The sequence below is a fragment of the Athene noctua genome, chromosome 25 (genome assembly GCF_965140245.1).
Source record: "Athene noctua chromosome 25, bAthNoc1.hap1.1, whole genome shotgun sequence".
Classification (NCBI taxonomy): domain Eukaryota; kingdom Metazoa; phylum Chordata; class Aves; order Strigiformes; family Strigidae; genus Athene; species Athene noctua.
In genome coordinates, this window is record NC_134061.1 from 5,071,113 (window position 1) to 5,095,112 (window position 24,000).

At 57.8% G+C, this 24,000-nt stretch overlaps 1 protein-coding gene, 1 long non-coding RNA gene and 1 pseudogene across 2 annotated transcripts; all 3 read right to left on the reverse strand.

Annotated features, from left to right (window-relative positions):
- Nucleotides 1-9,913: 9,913 nt before the first annotated feature.
- LOC141970503 (1-acyl-sn-glycerol-3-phosphate acyltransferase alpha-like) lies at nt 9,914-13,833 on the reverse strand (annotated as a pseudogene).
- A 484-nt stretch (nt 13,834-14,317) lies between these two features.
- On the reverse strand, nt 14,318-15,978 carry LOC141970442 (uncharacterized). The gene is made up of 3 exons (XR_012635186.1): nt 15,768-15,978; nt 15,368-15,489; nt 14,318-14,873 (listed from the first exon to the last, which is right to left on the reverse strand). It is a non-coding gene; the product is annotated as an uncharacterized LOC141970442 (long non-coding RNA).
- A 15-nt stretch (nt 15,979-15,993) lies between these two features.
- Nucleotides 15,994-18,647, reverse strand: LOC141970504 (alpha-2-macroglobulin-like protein 1). Its single transcript, XM_074927156.1, has 7 exons — nt 18,627-18,647; nt 18,175-18,324; nt 17,459-17,686; nt 16,771-16,861; nt 16,556-16,655; nt 16,111-16,196; nt 15,994-16,013 (listed from the first exon to the last, which is right to left on the reverse strand). Exons 2-7 carry the CDS (start codon nt 18,214-18,216, stop codon nt 15,994-15,996), a joined length of 567 nt encoding a protein of 188 aa, XP_074783257.1. The 5' UTR covers nt 18,217-18,324; nt 18,627-18,647.
- Between the last annotated feature and the right edge of the window lie 5,353 nt (nt 18,648-24,000).

The window sequence follows — 24,000 nt, forward strand, 5'->3', positions numbered from 1 at the left end:
TGTTGCAGGCTCTCTCCACTCACCTTGGGGGTATGAAGGTGTTACGTGGCTTTGTAACAGGCTGTTTGGTGCACAGCCCAGCTGAGTGTTGGTGACAATTTTCAAACCTGCGTCCTGAAACATGACACATGAGAGAGAATAACACAACATGAAGCCCAGAAATATACCAAAATGTCTTTCTGTCCCTCTTTGAAGCAAATAATCAACATGCACTTAAAGCCCCAAGACAGAACAGAGCTCCCCAAGATCAGGACCCCCCACCACACTGTAACAGGTGTGCAGGAGAAGAATATCTGTGCCAGGGGGAGATGCTGCACCAGGGGCAGTTGGGAAAGATCTGGTGGATCTGTTCTGCCCACTCCATTCCCAAACAGCTCCGACCTCTGGGTTTGCTGCCAGTGGGAGACACGCACCCCCAAAAAATCAGGGGAGTGCCAGGCCAATCCGTACGCTTTACTCCACACCCAGATTTGTGATGGGACAAGCAGAGCTTAGCCCCGTCGCTGTGAAATGCCGCTGTGCCTGGACTGACAGATGCGTTTCACAGGTCTGTCCCAGGCTGGCGGAGTGAGGGGCAGGGCATGTTACTGGGGCAGTGTTAGAACTTGTTTTGTGAGCTCAGACATGAGCTGGGTGAGGGACCAGGTGCCCCCGTCACCCTGAGTAATCCTTCCTAGGAGGGCATGTGAGGTAGGGCTGGAGGGCTCATACCTTAACCAGGATGTAGGAGCCTGTCCGTTTGTCAGACACCGGTACCTCCCTGCGCCACACTCTGCGGAGGCAGTTTACCCAGCTATTCCCTGGCACATCAAAACAGCTAATAGATGCAAGGCCTGATGTTACGTTTGCGAGCTCATTCATCCCACAGCTAAATGAATCAGGTTCTTTAACTTCAGAAGGATAGCTGACTTCAGAAATCATTGGAAGCATGCTATAGACCTAAACGGAACATGTGAACTTTGGGTGAGAAAGCTATGAAACATTGCTGGCCCAGCTTTAAGCCCTTTTGCCCCAGACATCACCCCATAGTTTCTGCACCTCCTTGAGCATCGCAGTGATGCTGCTCTGCTGCCAGCCCCAGTCACTCTACCCCATCTCTCTTCTGCCTGAAAGCAGGGGATGCTTCCCAGCAACCACACCCTATTTTCAAGTTTGCCACCCCAGGAGGCAGCACAGAGAAATTCTGTGGGTCATCCTCCCCATTCACAATGCAGAATCTCCTCTGCAATGTCCCAAAGTTCCTGGAAGCTGGCAGAGGCTCACTGGGCTCTTCCAGACACCCCCCATTCATCCTGCAGGTAGGGACCTGCATTCAGGACTGCAAGGTGCCTACCATCCTCCCCTGAAATGGGTGACAGCAGAAGGAAACTGCTGTCCCCATGGCCCAGCAGCCCAGGACCAGCCCAGCACTGAGGTTCCTCCAGACGCACCGTGATGGGGTTGAGTTTGCCCCTGGCACTGGAGGGCTGCATGCGCTGATCCTTGGCGTAGATGGCACACAGTGACCCGGGGGCAGCCTGCAGCTTCAGGGGGAGCTGGGAGCCCACCAGAGCCCTCTGCTCTGAGAAGGACAGATTCACCTGGAGAGAGGGGAAGCCTTTGGGTTAGGGGAGAGGGGAGCTGCTCCCAGGAAGGGCTCCATGCCACAGTCTGACTCCAAACACTAGCGGAGGATGGGAGTGAGGGCTGTGATCAAAACCAGGAGATGGTTTGCAAGAGTAACAAGAATGGGAGAGGAAGGAAAACCCTCTCTGAAAGGAGAGTCTGGGACAAGGCAGTCGCGGGGGATGAGGAAAGGCTCTGCTGAAGAGCGAGGCTCAGTGCCCACATCTCCCCACCAAGCCCGGCAGGAACTGCCTTGACTTTGTCAGCTTCTGCTCACCGTGTTGGGGAAGCACTTGTCCACCTTGAGCTCGGTGCTGTCGGCCACCATCTCGCTGTCAGGCAGCACCACGTAGCCCAGCACCTTGGCCCTGGGTGCCAGCTCAGGGCCAATGGGCAGCTCCAGGCTGAAGGATCCTCTCAGCCCTGGGCCATGGGAAAGGAGGGGAGATAAGGACCAGGCACAGAGAGCAGAGCCCTGCACAGCCCGTCCATGCCTCGGGACCTACCAGCCTCTGCAGGCAGCTCTTTCCTGAGGACAGTGGCAATGGTCCCCTTGGCCAGGACCTGCAGAGGAGAGATGGGAACAACAAAACCGATCCTGAGCAGGGACATGGCAGAAGCAGATCAGGGAGGGCATGGAGGATGCTCAGGGAGATGCTGTTAGAGTCGCATCCTGCAGGAGGGATGGAACTGGTACCCCAAGACCAGAGAGCACCAGGCTCCATCCCTGAGTCCTGAAGCCAAGAGCAGCTGCCCAGGGCTGGCTGGAAATGGCTTCTGCTGGAGGGGAAGGCTTAACCCCACACCCCGGTTAGCCTGATTCTCCTCCCCTGAGCTCTGCCCTGCAGGCAGTGTCCCATCTCTCCCCAGCTGAAGGCTCACCAGGAACACCACATCCAGTTTCTGCAGCTCTATCCCCATGGCCTTCTCCTCAAACAAATACTCCACTCTGAGCTGCAGGGGCTGGCCGCAGGGCAGCGTCTTTCCCACCCTGTGGATCTTCAGGAAACTTTTGATGTCCGAAGGGAAGGGATACAGGTAGCCAGGAACACTTCGGACATCCTGGAGCTCACCCTGAGAGGCAAAAATCAAGACTCTTAATGGCAAAGATCAGCTCAGCAGCAGAGCACAGTAGGGGTACAAAGCCACTTTGCAGCTGTGACTGCCACGCACTTTACTGTGACATCCCTGCAGGAACAGCCAAGACAGACAATCCAGATGCACTCAGCACCCAAAAACCAGAGCTGTGTCCCATTATCGGCTTTTCCAAGGACCCTCCAAGGGGTCGCCAGTGGATGGCAAGAGGAGGCAGGCATGGCTAAGCAGCATGTGTGGGCAGATGGTAGGAACTGGAAAAGCATCCCACAACTATCTCTTGTGCCCAGATGGTGGAGGCAGAAAGGATCCTAAAATTCACCAGTGGAGTGTAAAAACAGTAAGGCAGAGAGAAGGAATAAGAGGAAGATCTTGCAGAATGCATCCAAAGTGAGAGTAGCCCCTTTTCCCAGTGCAGGAGGAGCAGGAAGGGTGCCGGGGTCTGTAGGGTCAGACAGGCAATCAAGGTATCAAACAGGGCTGATAAAGACATGGAACGATTTAGCATAGAATGCTGCGGGTGCAAAGAGACCAAATGGGGTCAAGGGGAAGCTGGAAGATTTTGTGTAAGAAAACTTCTGTGAACTTTACCAAATCCAGGGTGCCTGAGGGGTGTGGGACAAGGGTCACTTACGCGCATGGAGACAACGCCACTCCAGCCAGAGGTGTCCAGCTCAAAGGAGGCTCTCCCCGATCTGTCTGTGACCAGGGTGTTATTTTGCCTTTCTCCTCTTGCTTCAACCACAAGCAGGAACTCCTCCTCCTCCAGGGCAGAGCCATCGGCTCCCTTCAGCAGCATCTGCACCAGGAGGGAAGGGGAGATGCCCCGGGCTGGGCTGCAGCCGTGGGGCAGAGGGCAGGGGTGGGATAGCAGTGCTGGGGGTCAGAGGGAGCAGGACGGGGTGCAGCAGGGTGCAGGGGAGCAATGTGAGGTGCAGGGACACACACCACCATCCCCCACCCCCCATCCCCATTACCGTCCCAGTGCAGGGAATCCCAGGCTTGTAGAATTTATCAATGTTTTCAAAGGTGACTGAGGCCGTTTCATAGTTAATCGTACACTTTTTCGTCACTTTATGCCTCATCCCTGCAGAGAGGAGGGGGACATGTGAGAGGTACTTAGTAAATCGTCCTGGTGATTCCCCCCCAGGAACGATGGCTCAGAGAATCTCAAAGACACACCGTTACGCATTTGCTCCCCACTGTTGTCTTTGCAAGTGGCCATATGAGACAAAGCTGTCCCCCTGCAGGCGGTGGTCATGGGCAGGTTTGCACAGTGCAAAAATCAAACTCCTTGGGCAACAAATGCAAAAACAATCCTTGGGTGTGATTGGAGCACTAGTGAGAGCAGGACTACTCTCAGCCAAGATCCGTGTTCTACCAAATTACCAAGCTCTACCCCAAAATTCCCCTCTAAATGGCTGCAAGGAAATCGAAAAAGCCCCTCACACCTGCACTGTGATGAAATTGGGCTTTTTTACTTGACCCTAAGGATGTGTCTCACAAGGCCTCCTTGGCAGATAGAGACTACCTGTATCTAGATTGAAAGTCAGAAAGTCTCAATAAGAAAAATAATGACCCTGGTAACTCTCCAGGTGCTAATCAAACACACTAACTAGTCTCAGGGAGGCGGAGAGTGGGGAAGGAGAGATAGATGATGGAGGGATATCTGGGGGTGGGATGTTGTAAGGGGAAGAAACTCCTGATCAGCCTTCAGGAGCTAAAAGATTGCTCCAGCATTGGTGGCCACATCCTCTAGTGCCACCACACCAGGACATCACCGGCTGGCTGCCAGCACGGCTGCACTCACCAGTCCCCTCCTCCAGCATCGTGGCAGAGGCATAGAGCCGTCTCTCATATTTGAAGCTGCTGGTCAGGTTGAAGGAAGATAATGGCACCTCAGAGGAGAAGCAGCCGTTCGTCCCCGTCTGAAGGAAAGAGTCACCCACGTTAGCAGCAGCCCTGTGGCCAGGCCCTTGTGTGTCATCTGCTGCCATCCTTGGGCTCCCAGCTGCCACTCGCCCCGCTGCCGATGCTCTCTCCATCCTGTCCTGCAACCCTGGATCCTGCAAACTTCTCCCCCCACGGCTGATAGGACGCTCTGCCATGCAGCTGGCTGTCCCATTCCTGCCCATCCTGGCCCGAGGACCACCCCAAGAGCCTCTGCTCAGCTCCTCTGCCCTCTTTGGGATGACTCCAGGATTTCAGCACTTTCACATCAGAACTGGATCATTTGGCAATGCCCAAATGATGCACCCAGCCACCATCAGCCCAGGCACCTATAGATGGGGAAACATTCCTGGGACCACAACCTGTGTGCCTTCTCCCTCTCCTGCTGCACTCACCTGGCCCCTAAACTCAGCACAGATCTTCACAGATCTCTTCCTGAAAGGACCTATTTCGGATAGGCACAGCTTGACCTCAGCCCTTCCCCAGAAAGTTTTCCCAGAAGGGTACCTGTCAGGAGGGAGGAGGAAAGGGATTAGATGGGTGGGGATGCTGCAGGGGGAACATCACCTCGGGAGCAGTCAGCCTTGCTGCTGGGGCTGCTCTCCAACTCACCGCCCACAGACGTCCAGAGGGATCTTCTCATCCTTCACAGTCAAGACACAGGGCAGCTGGAGCAGCACCTCAAAGTGGGGCAGCCCTGGGGGAACACCAGCAGGGAATGGCACTGTGCCCGTTTCTTCCTTCAGGAGATTCTTGCCATCCCATGCGACGGCTCCCAAGTACCCCGTGGGGAGCCCAGCCTTTGTCCCCACACACCATATTCCTTCACGCTGAATGAGCTCTTCTTCCCCTCTACCTCGATGCTGTACTCGCCCAGGGCTGGCTCCACACCCAGCGGGAAGGACAGGTCCACGATGCCCTGCCGCGGGCTCACCGCCTGCCACTGCGCCACACGGTGCCCACTGGGGTCCTGCACACAGGGACACGCAGAGTCAGCCCTCGCTCGCGGGTCTGAAGATGGGGTGCGTGGTGGTGGTGGTGGGTTGACAACCTCAGGGACTCAAGTCACTCTGCATCTCCTGGCAAGCAGCAGAGGTTTTGCCCTGCCATCACACTCAGCATGGCCCTGAGGGCATCACCTCTCCAGAAGGAAAATTTCCCCCTGGGGTCTGTATTAGCTGAGCCCCAGCCTGGCTACAGCAGCCAGAGCTGGCAGGAGGACGCTCCAGCGTGGACTGGGAGCTCAGGGGTTCTCCAGTTTGGGTCAAAGTGTCTGTGGCAATAGCCACTGCTCTCTTCCTCTGTGTAACCTGTCCCTTAGCACCATCTCCCCAGAGGAACCTGTGTCTCGCAGACAGACAACAAGCTGGCCCTGACTGGGCTGGCAATGTGCACGAGGAAGCCAAGCCCTTCTCCCCGCTCCTTATCACTCAGCACCTGCAGCGGGGATGTCCCTGTCCCTGCTTCTCATCTCCCACACCAGCCGCGTGCTGGGCCCTTTGTTCCTCCTGAGGGAGCTGACAGGCCGGCACAGGGTGAGGACTCACCTGCACGGTCACCAAGGGGAGCTGCAAAGAAAGAGAGAGGAAGCGTTCAGCAAGACCAAAGCACAGAGCGCTGAGCTGTAGCTGAGCCGGGGGCTGTGCCTCTGGGGTCTGGCTTGGCCCCCACAGGGCTGGTAGCTGGGCTGGGCGCTCAGCAGGGCTCAGAGCTGCTCTCGTTGCTCGGCTCCCAGAGCCCTTGTGCTGCCTTTTCCAGGCAGCGGGACGCGAGCAGCGAGGCTGCATTGTGCGAACAGCGTTAGCTGTGCAATTGGGCCTGTCTGCACCGCGTACCGTCAGGAGTGTAACACCAGCAGGCGTTGTGGTGGTGTGTAAAAGCTACGCCCGAGAGGAGACAGTCAATAGGTGGTGCAAAGGGAATAATTCATCCCCTGCAGCAGTGCCAAAAGCCAGGGGCTGTACCCTGGGCACTCAGGCTGGGAGCGCTGGGAAGAGCTGGGTCCCATCCCCCCCACCCCACCGTCCCTGCGGTGTTTGGGGGGTTCCCTCCCCACACCCGTCTCCTCCACGCTCGGTGACACTGAAGGCTGTGCCACTGCTGCCAAGGCCGATTGTTCTGGCTGCGGGGGGATCCTATTGCCTCTGCGCCCGTCCTGTGCCCTGACCCTGCCTTACCTGCCAGTTGCGGGGAATGAAGTTTTGATCGAAACGGACAATTCGAAACTTCACTGGAGAGAGCAAAGGCAGGAGCAGAGTGAGCACCAGGGCCTGGGACCCCAACCTGGGGATCCCAAGAGCCTGTGAGCTCTTCCAGCAGCTCCTGCCCCTCACCAGTTTGTCCAGGCTTGTAGACATCCTTGTCTGTCTGCACCAAGGTCCCCAGCTCCAGGGTTTTCACCAGTACTTTCCTCTGCTCAGAGACCTCCAGGGAACCTCCCCGGATGGAGACGTGAAGATGCGCAACCTCACTGACCCTTTTAGGAGGGCTAGAAACCTGGCCCGGAGAAACAGCAGAGATGGTTGCAAAGCCTTTATGTTGGATGCCAGTGGGACATCCTACCTGTACCCCATCGCCACCATCCCATTGCCCCATGAAGTCACCAGGGGACTGGTAACATGGGCAGATGATGCAGATAAAGCCCACAAGGTCTCTGTACATTGCCCCATGTCTCCCCACTCTCCAGCTCACTCCTTGCCCATCCAGAATGGACCCCAGGTCCCCTCCCAGTTCCACCAGCCCAGCTCTGGCAGTGGGTAGGGGATGGATAGCCCTTCCTGAGGTCTTTAGCTCTGCCATGGGGGCAGGACTCACGTTGGAGAAGCGGGGCCAGTTCAGCTGGAGGATATCGCTGTGCTGCTCTTCCAGGGTGATGTTGGGGACGCTGTGGCTGCTTGCCAGGTGGAGGGTCACGCGCACGGGCTCGTCCAGGTCCATGAGGTGCACATGCACTTTGCCCGTGTACGGGTAGTAGAACACGGAGGGGAAGAGCACCGTGTAGTGTCTGGGGAGGGGACACATCGGCAGAAGAGGAGACCAGGGAGACCCCACCAAATCCCAGGGCTCCCCTCCACGCCAGACTCTCAAGGCGGGAGGTACTCGGGGTTTTTTCCAGCAGGGCTATGCCACCCAGCCTTCCCCCCATCCACCCAGGGAGGCTGGCCAGTGCACAGGGCAGAGCGCAGCCCCCTCTGCCTAAGCACCTTGGGGAAGAACCGAGGGGATGATCTGCAGAGGGAGGGAAGGCTCTGCTCACCCACCAGCTTGGGTGTGAGGTTGCACCTACACCACAGCAGCCTGGAGACACCAAGCCCTGGTACAAAGTCCTCCATGGGGACAGCCCACCACCCCGAGCACTTCCATCCTGAGCAGCGACCACAGTCTCAGCAAGGATTGTCACAGCACTGAGACAAAGCGTCATCCCACCGGGCGTGGACAGGCAGACATGGGGAGGGCTTACGGCTTTGCAGATGCTCCAGCTGTGAGGGGTAGGATGCAAAGCAGCAGGCAGGGCAGGACAGCTGCAGGCACCATGCTTGAAGAAGCTGTGGAAGCAAGGTGGTCCCAGAACCCCCGTGATGAGTTTTCTTCCTCTCCTCAAGGTTTCACCCCCGCTCTGGCAGCAAGCAAAAGCCAGCAAGGTCTCTGCTGGGCCCCAGCCACCCAGCTCGGACAATGTTTAACTACCAGACCTAGACTTTGCTGGGTTCAAGGCTCTAGGCAGCCAAACCACACCCATGGTGGTGGGCACATGGTGGGACCGCTGAGCCAGCTCAGAGCTGACAGACTAAGCCACACGTAGGGAGCCCTGGCAGGAAGGGAGGGAATGGAGGGGCTTTGTGGGAAATGAGATCCTCCATGTGCAGGCTGCCCTTGACCATCTGCACGTGACGGTTCCTGACCTGCTGAGTTGCTACTCATGGGAAACCTCTTTTCTCTTGCTAATATCTTTGCCTAGTGGTATCTGTCTGGGTGGACAATGGCCACCGATTTGTAGAGTTTCCTCCTCAACGAGCCAGCCACTCCCAAGGGCAGGAACAATGCCAAATCAGAGCGCTTCACCCTTGTTTGGCCAGGGTTTGCCACGGTTCCTTATTTGAATCTGGGAGGTGAAGCCTGCCCACCCTGCTCCCAGCACTGGGGACAGGCACACACTGCATTTCTCCCTGCCCTGCTGTCACCCAGGGGTGGCTGGGACAGGAGCTGCTCAGCTGGGAAGGAGCCAGCAGATGCCCAAAGCCTTTCCTGGGAGCAGGGAACAGGCCAGGGAAGATGGTAGCTGGTGGATGGGTCTGGTGGTGCCGTGGTCTGGAAGCCACAGATCAGTCCATCCTGCTCCAGGTAGGCATAATGCAGACACCTCTGCCCTGTGAGGGTTTGGGGCTTTAATGGATGCTCTTGCTGTGCACATAGTGCTTGTCCCTGAAGCAGGGACAGGTCTACCTCGGGGGCAGACCTAGCCTACGCCAGCCTAACTCTCACCCTGTCACAAGCTCCTCACACCACCCCGCGCTGCACCCATGGAGAAGCTGTGGTGTCCATAGGAATGCTAAACATGCAGCAAGGCAGGCACCCCGTGTGGCCCTAAGGAGATGGATCCCCCTGCCCGTGCTCCCCTCAGCACCCGAGGCGCAGGCAGGACACCGTGCACACACACTGCCAGGTGTGGACTCTTTAATCTTGCACCTTTGTCTCAGAGTTCTTCATCATGGATGCTCTTCTCATGTGTCCATATCCCCTGTAGCCCCTGGACCTCCTGCCCGCCCCCACAAGCCACTTGCTGTGCTCTGAGCCCCTCCCCAGAGCTGGCTGTAGCCGAACAGCATTGCCAGCTTGCAGGAGCCTCTGGAAGAAGCAAGGCAGCAAGCCCACGGGTGAACCCCCAGCGAGCTGCGCAGTCAGGGGTGGAAAGTGGTGCAGTGAAGCCCCAGCCCTGCCTGGCACATCCCTCCCCCCCGCCCCCAGTGTGCAGGCAGGAGCCATCCAGGCAGAGGGGGCTGGCGACCCCAGGGCCAGACACAGCTCTGGGTTTGGGGGCACAGGGGATGCACAGCCATAGCAGGGGGGTTCTGGGGCACCTTGCACTGGTGTTGGGGTGCTGCCTAGTCACCGTCCCACACTGCTCTGCTTCCCCTTGCACCGGGGCACCGTTGTGCTCTGGCAGGTCTGGTGGAAACATCCGCAGGGGACAAGGAGATGTCACAGCCCAGCCGCTGGCTGTGCCACCTGCCTTACACCCCCGAGTGCCTCAGGGTCCCTCTGCCTAATTGCTGGTCGTGGTCGTGTCCTCCTCGCACCGTGAGCTGCCCGTCCCCCTGCCAGCACTGGCCCCAGCACAGCGCGGCAGCGGAGGCTGCTCCGCGTGCTGGTCCCCACGGTGATTTGCAGACATCTCAGCGAGGGCATCAGCCATGGCCTGGCGGACAGTCTCTGTCAGTTCAGGGACATCCTTTGGGCTCAGCCCCTGGGTTTCTACCCTGGGGAGGATCTGGATTGTGCATGTTCCTGGAGGGAGAGAGAGGGGAAAGGCCGGGGATTCTGTTAGACAATCCCAGCAGGAACCAGCTCTTCCCATCAGCTGCCTCCACCACCAGCTGCCGCCGCACACCTCAGTGTCTCGCAAAGAGACCTCCAAGTACCACGAGCCTCATCTCCAGCACAGCCCTGCTTTCTGGCAACAGGGCTTCTTGTCCGTCACTTACCAGAGGTGAATCTCTTTTCCTTGGAGCTGAAGAAGTCCCAGTATGGGGAGATCACGATGGGGAAAATGGGAACCTGTAGGAGATGGAGGGTCAGGGACGTCTTTCATGCAGACACCCTCCCCAGCTGGGACTCCAGCTCCTGCCATGCTTCAGCAGGTCCCCGTCCCCTCCCTGGGTCCTGCACGGCAGGGTGCCTGTGCCTGGGGACTGCAGACCCCCAAAGTCCCTAATGTCCCCCAGTCCGCTGCCCCAGGGTGCACGCCCACCCAGCTCCATCGAGGACAAGTGGAGGGGGAGCCTGCACTCAGCCTCACCTGAGCCTGCACAGCCAAGTGGAAAGCCCCGCGCTTGAAGGGCAACATAGATTGGTTCTGGTTCCTGGTGCCTTCAGGGAAAATCAGCACTCGGAGCTGCACAGCACAGGGAGAGACATGAACATGGAGCCCAACCAGAGCATCCTGGGACCTGCTATGTGAGTCCTCCCCACACCCCCCTTGCCCTATCGATGTTTGCTCCCCAACTCCCCCCCCCCCGCTGCCAGCCCCCCCTCACATTTTCACGCCGCATGGTCGCAGTGGTTGCAAACTATCACAAAGGGCTCCTTGTTGTTCAGATGCTCAGAGCCCCGCACCTGCATCTTGATGCCACAGAAGAGTTTGAGGGGCAGGATAGCAGCACGCAGGAGCCTAGGGCAGAGGAACACATGTGGGGAGCAGATTGACACAGAGGGGGCTGCTGGATTTTTTCCAGTCCTTCACAGTCCCTCAGGGAGCAAGGTGCAAGATGGGCCAGGCTAGATCTGGTCTACGTGAGCAAATAGCGTGTCCCGAGGTGTCTCTGTGTTCAGGCTCAGTGATGCTTTGCTTTTCTAAGCACATTTGTAGCCTGCGTAGCTCAGAGCTAACCTTGAAACCATCCCTGAGGTGAGACCAGCGGCTGTCTCAGTAGTGGAATGTCTGCATTGGAGCCGCTGCTGAAGAGCAGCCAGCACAAGGTGGTGGCAGAATAACCCAAACCAACAGGCTTTTTGATGTCTGGGGATGATGGGAGAGCAAGAAGAGAAGGGATAGGATGTCTGCCTGCAGCCACGGTGCAAATCATCCCATCCCAAGGAGGACAACTGCCTCTGGCCAGGTGAGCCCTCCTGGTGACAGGGGTCCCATGTTAGAGCCAGGGAGGGGACTGGGGTACACCATGACTCCCAGGGAGAGCAAGAAGGGGCGATGGTGGTTGGGGACCTGCTGGGTGAGGGACAGTTGGTCTGACGGGGGGGAAGAGCTCTTGGGAATTGGGGGTGTTTAGTCTAGAGAAGACATTGAGTGGACACCTCATCACTCTCTAATACTCCCTGCCAGGAGGGGGCAGAGAGGGGGGATGAGTCTCTGGAGCCAAGGCCCCAGCGCCAGGCCCCGAGGGAATGGCCTCAAGCTGCCCAGGGCAGGGTCAGGCTGGCTCTGAGGAAGGATTTCTGTGCAGAAGGGGCTGTTGGGCGTTGGAATGGGCTGCCCAGGGCAGGGGGGGAGTCCCCGGGATCCCTGGGGGGGTTGAAGAGTCGGGCTGAGCCAGCGCTGAGGGATCTGGGGGAGTTGGGAACGGTCAGGGTGAGGGTCATGGTTGGGCTGGAGGAGCTGCAAGGGCTTTTCCAACCCGGATGATTCTGGGATTCTGTTGGTGCTGGTGCAGGGCCCTGGGGAGGGGAGAGGCCAGATGTGGTGCCGCAGAGCTCCCTGGGGGTGTGGGGGGCGATGCACTGGGGTGTCCCTGTGAAGCCACCACTTGTCTCCTCAGCTGAGGTCAAGTACCTGGGGCAGGGGCTTGCAGAGCAGCACGTCTCTGCCCGGGGGTCTGCTTCAGCCCCTTGGCCGTGGCTCCATTGTGTCCTGCTGGGCTGGGAGCTGCGCTGCAGGGAGAAGCGGCCGAGTCCCGAGCGACCCGGGCTGTGCTGGGTGCGGGTGGGGCTCTGAGCGTCTCTGGGCCACGTCCAGACCTCATGGAGGGTCGGGGCCAGGTTGGGAGCAGAGACCGTCGGCTGTTCTGGTCCCCGGTGGTTGTACGGGGACTGTATGTCTCAAGCATTGCTGTTGCACCACCACCACGTCCTGGCCTCAGTGTACCCTGGACATGGAGGAGTACGCTCTGGAGAAGAGGAACTGTCCCAGACAAAACCATGACATGCGCCTGAAGTTAAATCGGGGTGCAGAAGATGCAGGCTGGCACGACCACCGTGAATGCCGGGGCATGTGCGCATGGAGGACCACGAGACAATGAGCCCTGTGGAAATGGGTGGACTGATTGGAGAAATCTGGGACAATTAACGACTGCGTACGCCTCTCTTTGGACTCTACCTCCTTTTTCTCACCCTCTCCCTCATCCTAGTCATCGTTTTTGGAGCTTGGAGAACAAACACCTGCACCAGAACTGAGCCAACGGTACATCGCTGGATTCGTGCTGGTGGTAATTAATCTTGCTGCATTTTACTGTTTTCTTGCTTAGGGATTCTGACCCTTCCTTTTTCTTTCTGTCCCATCACTATTATCAGTTGTATGCAAAATAATGTTCACAACGTTGTCCGGCATCTGACCTCTCTGTGTCTTAGTCTCGCTCTTGGGATTGTTTAAGAACCCTCCCTGATACCGGATCAGGACAGTGGTGGAGGGAGCTGGGGTGAGTGGAGGGCACCAGCTGCCAGGCTTCAGGCTGTGCTAGAAGTTTTCCTGCTCCTGACTGTCAGCCTCTTCAACAACAAATATGGGGGTTCTGTGAGAGAAGAGTCCCTCTGCCCCCCCAGCCACACTCGGCTTCCCCTGTCCCTCCAGCTGAGCTCCATCCCTGATGTCACCGTCAACATGAACTCCCCATTGGTGCCGTATGTCAGCGCAGCATATTTGTCCAGGGCTTGCGGGGCCACCACGATGTCCTGACATGGAGGAAGCACAGAACCAGGGTCACTCTAACTGCAGATGCAGGGAGGGGAGGTTCTGGAGAAGACTGAAGAGCAGCAGAAGAGGCAGAGCAGCTGGGGACCTCATGTCTGCAGCTGCAAGCAGACATCAGGGACAGACACAGCCTCCTTCTCCAGGTGTTGAATTGCTGTAGACCTGCGTCTGCTCTGCTCCAGGCTCTGAAATGAGATCTTTGCTTTCCATCCAGTGAGCAAACAAGGGGTGGCAGAAGAATCCAGTGTGGACCTGCAGATATAGCCAAGACACTGTTTACCATCTGCCCACAGCCTCCTGGGTTCAAGGCACTGACAGGCTTTTGCAATTTGAGGAAAACCGCGGATGGGGCTGACCTCTTTCCCAGGGGCTCTCAAATGAGCACAGCTGCTGTCCCCATGCTTGCCGTGCTTGAGTATTGCTGGATACAGCCCTGGGCTCACCTCCCTGCCCTTCAGGAGCAGCCCCATATGGTGTCGGTGTCTGGAGGAGGCTGGTGCCACCACTCGCATGGACACGAGGCAGGAGCACGGCCCCAAGCCCATCCTGCGCCCCAGGATGTGGGCACAGGTCAGTGCCCCGACAGGCATCCTGGGGACTGATCGATGTGACAAGGAGCTCGGGGCCATTGGCACACCGAGCCCCGCGTGGGCCGGGACAGGGTGCAGTGGGGGCCATGAGCAGCATGGCCAAGGGGAGATGGATTCAGGAGTGGAGGGGACCTGCCTCTCCTGTGGGGCTGCTGAGGGGAAACGTTTCATGGAGGGTTTGTCATTTGGTGCTGCTCGTCACTTTGGAGCAGAAGCCAGAGTGAGTTGTCCCCCAGCCCCTCCTGACCAGGCACCACCGACCCCACGTTGTGCTGTTTCTCCTGCTGCCTTGTGTCCCATGCAAGGAATGCTCTCTCTGGGTTGGTCTCAGCTTTTTATTCAGGAAAGCAAAGTGAAGGGATGGCCCCTCTTACACTTCATTAAGGCAGACAGGAGTGCTGAGCCCCTAACACAAAGTGCGGTTTGGGACACAGGGCTGGCTTTGGTCAGGGATGGGGGGAAAGAGCCTGAAGCAAGGGAGCTTTCTTGCAAGAAAAACATTTTGCTACTCCTGCTTCCCTTACCCCATTGGCATTCTTCTTCATTTCTCAGCCGGGCTGAGCAGGGACAGGGACAGGGCTGCACTCAGGGCCGCCCTGAGCATCCTCTCCATGCCCAGCCATCAGGCACACACTGATCTCCCAAGGCTTTTTGTCAGCGCAGGGTCAGCTCACCCACCCCGGTCCCCTTTCCGAGGGACTGCACTGGCATTGGCTCAAGGGAAACCATGACTCCAGGGTGGGCAGTAAAGCCGTTGCTCCCTGGGCAGCCCCAGCCCCCACGGGCTGTCAGGGCTGCTGGGGAGTGGGGCTGGGTTTCAGAGTCCTTGTCTCCACCATGTTGCTGCAGGCTCCTGCCGGGACAGATGAAGGGGACGAAGGGATGGGAAAACGCTGCCAGGCCTCGAGTCCGTGGCTGTCTGGAGGGGTACGACGGGGTCAGGAGCAGAGGGATAGCCAGGAAGCTGCAGTTTTCCTTCATGTGGGTCTTGGACGCTTTAAAACCGGGAATACAGCACGTATGAGATGGGGGTCAGAGTCAGCCTGCCCTCCTCCGTGCCAGAAACTGCTCCCCCTCTCTGACAGGTGCCCCCCTGGAACCCGTCCCCACCAGCAGCCCATGGGCTCTAATGGGCCAGAAGAGCTCAGGGCCACGCGGGCCAAGCCGGGCTGTCCTTGGAGCCGCCCCGTGCACAGTGTCGTGAGGGGAGCAAACAGAACATCCCACAGCCAGCGGCCGCAAATCTACCAATCTCCCCCCAAAAGTGAAGGGAAGGCACCATCCCACTGGTGGTACCTAAGCATGGACACAGACTCTCCCCTCGCTGCAGGTGCTGGTGCTCTCTCCACACCTTGCGGCACCCACAGGCACCGTCCAGCCTGGCCGAGGGACGGGGAGAAGCTCTGCCCCGCTCCAGGGGTGACAGCTGTGGGGTCAGCTCTGCTCCTGCTGCGAGGACGGTGCGAGCCCACTGCCTTGCTCGGCTCACCTGCACCATCAGGAGTTTTGTCTCAGTGTCCACATGCCCCTGGGCTGGCACCACGGGCATCTCAGTGCCGCAGAGCTTCTCGGAGCGCAGGGCATTGGCGATGACGGTGACATTCACCTTCCCTGCAGGGGCAGAAGGGGGATGTTGTTGTGACACTGCCTCAGGGGCTGGCTCTAGCTCAGAGCCATCCTGGGGAGACCGGGAAGGAGGAGGGTGCAATGGGACTGAATAAATGGAGGGATGAGACTGGAGACTGGGGAAGGGAAAGGGGAGAGAGGGGAGGGGGAACTGGCAGGGGGAGAACAGGATCAGAAAAGCAGTGACAAACAAGAAGTTTGCAAGGAGTCTCACTGCTGGGCTCTCCTCCTCTCTCCCCAGCCCTTTGCCATCCCCTCTGTACCCAGGCGGGTGGCCTTCACGCCCCACCGGAATGTCCTCGCTTCGTCTGCACAGATACAACCACCGTACAGCTCATCCGCGCTCGGCGACACCTCCAGCTCCGCTGACTCCACCAACGTCACCTGAACCTGCCAGACCACAGCCAGGGCTCCATCAGCCCCCGCCAGACCCCAGCCCCAGGGCCCCCTCCCCAGCCCCACTCACCCGCAGGCACTGCCGCAGGTGGTTTAAGACGGTGGCCACAAGGCTGAAGGGCTCGTGGCGGACCACGGCGTAGGGCAGCACCAGCTCCACGAAGAAGGGCTTGAAGGCCGTGAGGGTGGTGGCAGGGGCCAGCCCCAAGCCCAGCGGGGATGTGCAGAACATCCCGGCTTCCCACTTGGTGATGGCATCGGGCACCGTCACCGCCACCTCTGCAGAGCCCCCCTCCCTGCAGGGCGGTAGAAGATGGATCGACCTTGCAGGCTGAGTCTGACGGGCAGAGCCAGCAGAAAGAGCGTGTCAAACCCCTTTCTCTATGTCTGGGGACCATCGGTGGCCATCACATGCTTGGAGAAGGGCAGAGGAACCATCAGTGCCGTATCTCTTATGGCATCCCCTGCCTACAGAACAGACTGCCCCGCTCTCTCCCAGGTCAGTGCTGAGGTCCAAGGGAAGGGACTGGACATGCCTCAGTGTCACTCCTGCATACATGGACAGATCCGGAGGACTGGGATCTGCACACAGAGGTGAAGCGGATGCAATAAGGGCAGTTCCCTGACTCGAGGTCTGCTAGGGCTCCTTACTCACCCCACAGGGACCAGCTCCCATAGCCATGTCTCCAAGAAATCCATCTGCATCCCTGCATCCTGCCTGACACCCGCCTGCTCATCCTCCTCCAGTCCTGCTCCTGCAAACAGGGGCACGACTTGAATGTGCTGTCGCAAAGGATGGGAAGGGGCGGGACGTCCCCGCCTGTCCTGCTGCAGCCAGCGTGGAGGCTGTTGCAGGTTCTCTCCACTCACCTTGGGGGTATGAAGGTGTTACGTGGCTTTGTAACAGGCTGTTTGGTGCACAGCCCAGCTGAGTGTTGGTGACAATTTTCAAACCTGCGTCCTGAAACATGACACATGAGAGAGAATAACACAACATGAAGCCCAGAAATATACCAAAATGTCTTTCTGTCCCTCTTTGAAGCAAATAATCAACATGCACTTAAAGCCCCAAGACAGAACAGAGCTCCCCAAGATCAGGACCCCCCACCACACTGTAACAGGTGTGCGGGAGAAGAATATCTGTGCCAGGGGGAGATGCAGCACCAGGGGCAGTTGGGAAAGATCTGGTGGATCTGTTCTGCCCACTCCATTCCCAAACAGCTCCGACCTCTGGGTTTGCTGCCAGTGGGAGACACGCACCCCCAAAAAATCAGGGGAGTGCCAGGCCAATCTATATGCTTTACTCCACACCCAGATTTGTGATGGGACAAGCAGAGCTTAGCCCCGTCGCTGTGAAATGCCGCTGTGCCTGGACTGACAGATGCGTTTCACAGGTCTGTCCCAGGCTGGCGGAGTGAGGGGCAGGGCATGTTACTGGGGCAGTGTTAGAACTTGTTTTGTGAGCTCAGACATGAGCTGGGTGAGGGACCAGGTGCCCCCGTCACCCTGAGTAATCCTTCCTAGGAGGGCATGTGAGGTAGGGCTGGAGGGCTCATACCTTAACCAGGATGTAGGAGCCTGTCCGTTTGTCAGACACCGGTACCTCCCTGCGCCACACTCTGCGGAGGCAGTTTACCCAGCTATTCCCTGGCACATCAAAACAGCTAGTGGCTGGAAGGCCTGCTATCCCATCCTGGAAGTCATTCATCCCACAGCTAAATGAATCAGGTTCTTTAACTTCAGAAGGATAGCTGACTTCATAAATATTTGGGAGTAAGTCATAGACCTAAACGGAACATGTGAACTTCATGTGAGAAAGCTATGAAAAACTCCTGGCCCATCTTCAAGCCCTTTTGCCCCGGACATCACCCCATAATTTCTGAACATCCTCGAGCATCGCAGTGATGCTGCTCTGCTGCCAGCCCCAGCCCCTCTATCCCATCCATCTTTTCCCAGAGCAGGGATTGTTTCCCACCAATCACACCCTGTTTTCAAGGTTGCCACCCCAGGAGGCAGCACAGCGAAGTTCTATGGCTCATCTTCCTCATTCAGCGATGCAGAATCTCCCCTGCAATATCCCACATTCCTGGGCGTTGGCAGAGGCTCACTGAGCTCGTCCAGACACCCACGTTCATCCTGCAGGTAGGGACCTGCATTCAGGACTGCAAGGTGCCTACCATCCTCCCCTGAAATGGGTGACAGCAGAAGGAAACTGCTGTCCCCATGGCCCAGCAGCCCAGGACCAGCCCAGCACTGAGGTTCCTCCAGACGCACCGTGATGGGGTTGAGTTTGCCCCTGGCACTGGAGGGCTGCATGCGCTGATCCTTGGCGTAGATGGCACACAGTGACCCGGGGGCAGCCTGCAGCTTCAGGGGGAGCTGGGAGCCCACCAGAGCCCTCTGCTCTGAGAAGGACAGATTCACCTGGAGAGAGGGGAAGCCTTTGGGTTAGGGGAGAGGGGAGCTGCTCCCAGGAAGGGCTCCATGCCACAGTCTGACTCCAAACACTAGCGGAGGATGGGAGTGAGGGCTGTGATCAAAACCAGGAGATGGTTTGTAAGAGTAACAAGAATGGGAGAGGAAGGAAAACCCTCTCTGAAAGGAGAGTCTGGGACAAGGCAGTCGCGGGGGATGAGGAAAGGCTCTGCTGAAGAGCGAGGCTCAGTGCCCACATCTCCCCACCAAGCCCGGCAGGAACTGCCTTGACTTTGTCAGCTTCTGCTCACCGTGTTGGGGAAGCACTTGTCCACCTTGAGCTCGGTGCTGTCGGCCACCATCTCGCTGTCAGGCAGCACCACGTAGCCCAGCACCTTGGCCCTGGGTGCCAGCTCAGGGCCAATGGGCAGCTCCAGGCTGAAGGATCCTCTCAGCCCTGGGCCATGGGAAAGGAGGGGAGATAAGGACCAGGCACAGAGAGCAGAGCCCTGCACAGCCCGTCCATGCCTCGGGACCTACCAGCCTCTGCAGGCAGCTCTTTCCTGAGGACAGTGGCAATGGTCCCCTTGGCCAGGACCTGCAGAGGAGAGATGGGAACAACAAAACCGATCCTGAGCAGGGACATGGCAGAAGCAGATCAGGGAGGGCATGGAGGATGCTCAGGGAGATGCTGTTAGAGTCGCATCCTGCAGGAGGGATGGAACTGGTACCCCAAGACCAGAGAGCACCAGGCTCCATCCCTGAGTCCTGAAGCCAAGAGCAGCTGCCCAGGGCTGGCTGGAAATGGCTTCTGCTGGAGGGGAAGGCTTAACCCCACACCCCGGTTAGCCTGATTCTCCTCCCCTGAGCTCTGCCCTGCAGGCAGTGTCCCATCTCTCCCCAGCTGAAGGCTCACCAGGAACACCACATCCAGTTTCTGCAGCTCTATCCCCATGGCCTTCTCCTCAAACAAATACTCCACTCTGAGCTGCTGGGGCTGGCCGCAGGGCAGCGTCTTTCCCACCTTGTGGATCTTCAGGAAACTTTTGATGTCCGAAGGGAAGGGATACAGGTAGCCAGGAAAACTTCGGTAATAGAGATACTGTTTTCTTTCATGCTCTGAGACTGGAGGGTTATCCTTGAGCTCACCCTGAGAGGCAAAAATCAAGACTCTTATTGGCAAAGATCAGCTCAGCAGCAGAGCACAGTAGGGGTACAAAGCCACTTTGCAGCTGTGACTGCCACGCACTTTACTGTGACATCCCTGCAGGAACAGCCAAGACAGACAATCCAGATGCACTCAGCACCCAAAAACCAGAGCTGTGTCCCATTATCGGCTTTTCCAAGGACCCTCCAAGGGGTCGCCAGTGGATGGCAAGAGGAGGCAGGCATGGCTAAGCAGCATGTGTGGGCAGATGGTAGGAACTGGAAAAGCATCCCACAACTATCTCTTGTGCCCAGATGGTGGAGGCAGAAAGGATCCTAAAATTCATCAGTGGAGTGTAAAAACAGTAAGGCAGAGAGAAGGAATAAGAGGAAGATCTTGCAGAATGCATCCAAAGTGAGAGTAGCCCCTTTTCCCAGTGCAGGAGGAGCAGGAAGGGTGCCGGGGTCTGTAGGGTCAGACAGGCAATCAAGGTATCAAACAGGGCTGATAAAGACATGGAACGATTTAGCATAGAATGCTGCGGGTGCAAAGAGACCAAATGGGGTCAAGGGGAAGCTGGAAGATTTTGTGTAAGAAAACTTCTGTGAACTTTACCAAATCCAGGGTGCCTGAGGGGTGTGGGACAAGGGTCACTTACGCGCATGGAGACAACGCCACTCCAGCCAGAGGTGTCCAGCTCAAAGGAGGCTCTCCCCGATCTGTCTGTGACCAGGGTGTTATTTTGCCTTTCTCCTCTTGCTTCAACCACAAGCAGGAACTCCTCCTCCTCCAGGGCAGAGCCATCGGCTCCCTTCAGCAGCATCTGCACCAGGAGGGAAGGGGAGATGCCCCGGGCTGGGCTGCAGCCGTGGGGCAGAGGGCAGGGGTGGGATAGCAGTGCTGGGGGTCAGAGGGAGCAGGACGGGGTGCAGCAGGGTGCAGGGGAGCAATGTGAGGTGCAGGGACACACACCACCATCCCCCACCCCCCATCCCCATTACCGTCCCAGTGCAGGGAATCCCAGGCTTGTAGAATTTATCAATGTTTTCAAAGGTGACTGAGGCCGTTTCATAGTTAATCGTACACTTTTTCGTCACTTTATGCCTCATCCCTGCAGAGAGGAGGGGGACATGTGAGAGGTACTTAGTAAATCGTCCTGGTGATTCCCCCCCAGGAACGATGGCTCAGAGAATCTCAAAGACACACCGTTACGCATTTGCTCCCCACTGTTGTCTTTGCAAGTGGCCATATGAGACAAAGCTGTCCCCCTGCAGGCGGTGGTCATGGGCAGGTTTGCACAGTGCAAAAATCAAACTCCTTGGGCAACAAATGCAAAAACAATCCTTGGGTATGATTGGAGCACTAGTGAGAGCAGGACTACTCTCAGCCAAGATCCGTGTTCTACCAAATTACCAAGCTCTACCCCAAAATTCCCCTCTAAATGGCTGCAAGGAAATCAAAAAAGCCCCTCACACCTGCACTGTGATGAAATTGGGCTTTTTTACTTGACCCTAAGGATGTGTCTGTGATCTGTAACTAGATTGAAAGTAAGAAAGAACCAATAAGAAAAATAATTACCCTGGTAGCTCTCCAGGTGCTAATCAAACACACTAACTAGTCTCAGGGAGGCAGAGATTGGGGAAGGAGAGATAGATGCTGGAGGAATATCTGGGGTGGGATGTTGTAAGGGGAAGAAACTCCTGATCGGCCTTCAGGACCTAAAGGATTTCTCCAGCAGTCAGGAGTAGAGGAAAAATTATACCAAAGCAAGTAAGGGCACAGAGCAGCTGATGGTTGTGCGTGGGAAGAACAGAGATCCTGGAGACACATGAGCAGAGTGGTTGTGCCACGTCCTCTAATGCCACCACACCAGGACATCACCGGCTGGCTGCCAGCACGGCTGCACTCACCAGTCCCCTCCTCCAGCATCATTGCATCAGCAGAAAGCCAACTCCCATATTTGAAGCTGGTGGTCAGGTTGAAGGTAGACAATGGCACTTCAGTGGAGAAGCAGCCGTTCGTCCCCGTCTGAAGGAAAGAGTCACCCACGTTAGCAGCAGCCCTGTGGCCAGGCCCTTGTGTGTCATCTGCTGCCATCCTTGGGCTCCCAGCTGCCACTCGCCCCGCTGCCAATGCTCTCTCCATCCTGTCCTGCAACCCTGGATCCTGCAAACTTCTCCCCCCACGGCTGATAGGACGCTCTGCCATGCAGCTGGCTGTCCCATTCCTGCCCATCCTGGCCCGAGGACCACCCCAAGAGCCTCTGCTCAGCTCCTCTGCCCTCTTTGGGATGACTCCAGGATTTCAGCACTTTCACATCAGAACTGGATCATTTGGCAATGCCCAAATGATGCACCCAGCCACCATCAGCCCAGGCACCTATAGATGGGGAAACATTCCTGGGACCACAACCTGTGTGCCTTCTCCCTCTCCTGCTGCACTCACCTGGCCCCTAAACTCAGCACAGATCGTTATATAACTATACGGGTAAAAATATATTTGGGACTGGCACAGCTTGATCTCAGCCCTTCCTTGGAAGGGTTTCCCAGACGGGTACCTGTCAGGAGGGAGGAGGAAAGGGATTAGATGGGTGGGGATGCTGCAGGGGGAACATCACCTCGGGAGCAGTCAGCCTTGCTGCTGGGGCTGCTCTCCAACTCACCGCCCACAGACGTCCAGAGGGATCTTCTCATCCTTCACAGTCAAGACACAGGGCAGCTGGAGCAGCACCTCAAAGTGGGGCAGCCCTGGGGGAACACCAGCAGGGAATGGCACTGTGCCCGTTTCTTCCTTCAGGAGATTCTTGCCATCCCATGCGACGGCTCCCAAGTACCCCGTGGGGAGCCCAGCCTTTGTCCCCACACACCATATTCCTTCACGCTGAATGAGCTCTTCTTCCCCTCTACCTCGATGCTGTACTCGCCCAGGGCTGGCTCCACACCCAGCGGGAAGGACAGGTCCACGATGCCCTGCCGCGGGCTCACCGCCTGCCACTGCGCCACACGGTGCCCACTGGGGTCCTGCACACAGGGACACGCAGAGTCAGCCCTCGCTCGCGGGTCTGAAGATGGGGTGCGTGGCGGTGGTGGTGGGTTGACAACCTCAGGGACTCAAGTCACTCTGCATCTCCTGGCAAGCAGCAGAGGTTTTGCCCTGCCATCACACTCAGCATGGCCCTGAGGGCATCACCTCTCCAGAAGGAAAATTTCCCCCTGGGGTCTGTATTAGCTGAGCCCCAGCCTGGCTACAGCAGCCAGAGCTGGCAGGAGGACGCTCCAGCGTGGACTGGGAGCTCAGGGGTTCTCCAGTTTGGGTCAAAGTGTCTGTGGCAATAGCCACTGCTCTCTTCCTCTGTGTAACCTGTCCCTTAGCACCATCTCCCCAGAGGAACCTGTGTCTCGCAGACAGACAACAAGCTGGCCCTGACTGGGCTGGCAATGTGCACGAGGAAGCCAAGCCCTTCTCCCCGCTCCTTATCACTCAGCACCTGCAGCGGGGATGTCCCTGTCCCTGCTTCTCATCTCCCACACCAGCCGCGTGCTGGGCCCTTTGTTCCTCCTGAGGGAGCTGACAGGCCGGCACAGGGTGAGGACTCACCTGCACGGTCACCAAGGGGAGCTGCAAAGAAAGAGAGAGGAAGCGTTCAGCAAGACCAAAGCACAGAGCGCTGAGCTGTAGCTGAGCCGGGGGCTGTGCCTCTGGGGTCTGGCTTGGCCCCCACAGGGCTGGTAGCTGGGCTGGGCGCTCAGCAGGGCTCAGAGCTGCTCTCGTTGCTCGGCTCCCAGAGCCCTTGTGCTGCCTTTTCCAGGCAGCGGGACGCGAGCAGCGAGGCTGCATTGTGCGAACAGCGTTAGCTGTGCAATTGGGCCTGTCTGCACCGCGTACCGTCAGGAGTGTAACACCAGCAGGCATTGTGGTGGTGTGTAAAAGCTACGCCCGAGAGGAGACAGGCAATAGATGGTGCAAAGGGAATAATTCATCCCCTGCAGCAGTGCCAAAAGCCAGGGGCTGTACCCTGGGCACTCAGGCTGGGAGCGCTGGGAAGAGCTGGGTCCCATCCCCCCCACCCCACCGTCCCTGCGGTGTTTGGGGGGTTCCCTCCCCACACCCGTCTCCTCCACGCTCGGTGACACTGAAGGCTGTGCCACTGCTGCCAAGGCCGATTGTTCTGGCTGCGGGGGGATCCTATTGCCTCTGCGCCCGTCCTGTGCCCTGACCCTGCCTTACCTGCCAGTTGCGGGGAATGAAGTTTTGATCGAAACGGACAATTCGAAACTTCACTGGAGAGAGCAAAGGCAGGAGCAGAGTGAGCACCAGGGCCTGGGACCCCAACCTGGGGATCCCAAGAGCCTGTGAGCTCTTCCAGCAGCTCCTGCCCCTCACCAGTTTGTCCAGGCTTGTAGACATCCTTGTCTGTCTGCACCAAGGTCCCCAGCTCCAGGGTTTTCACCAGTACTTTCCTCTGCTCAGAGACCTCCAGGGAACCTCCCCGGATGGAGACGTGAAGATGCGCAACCTCACTGACCCTTTTAGGAGGG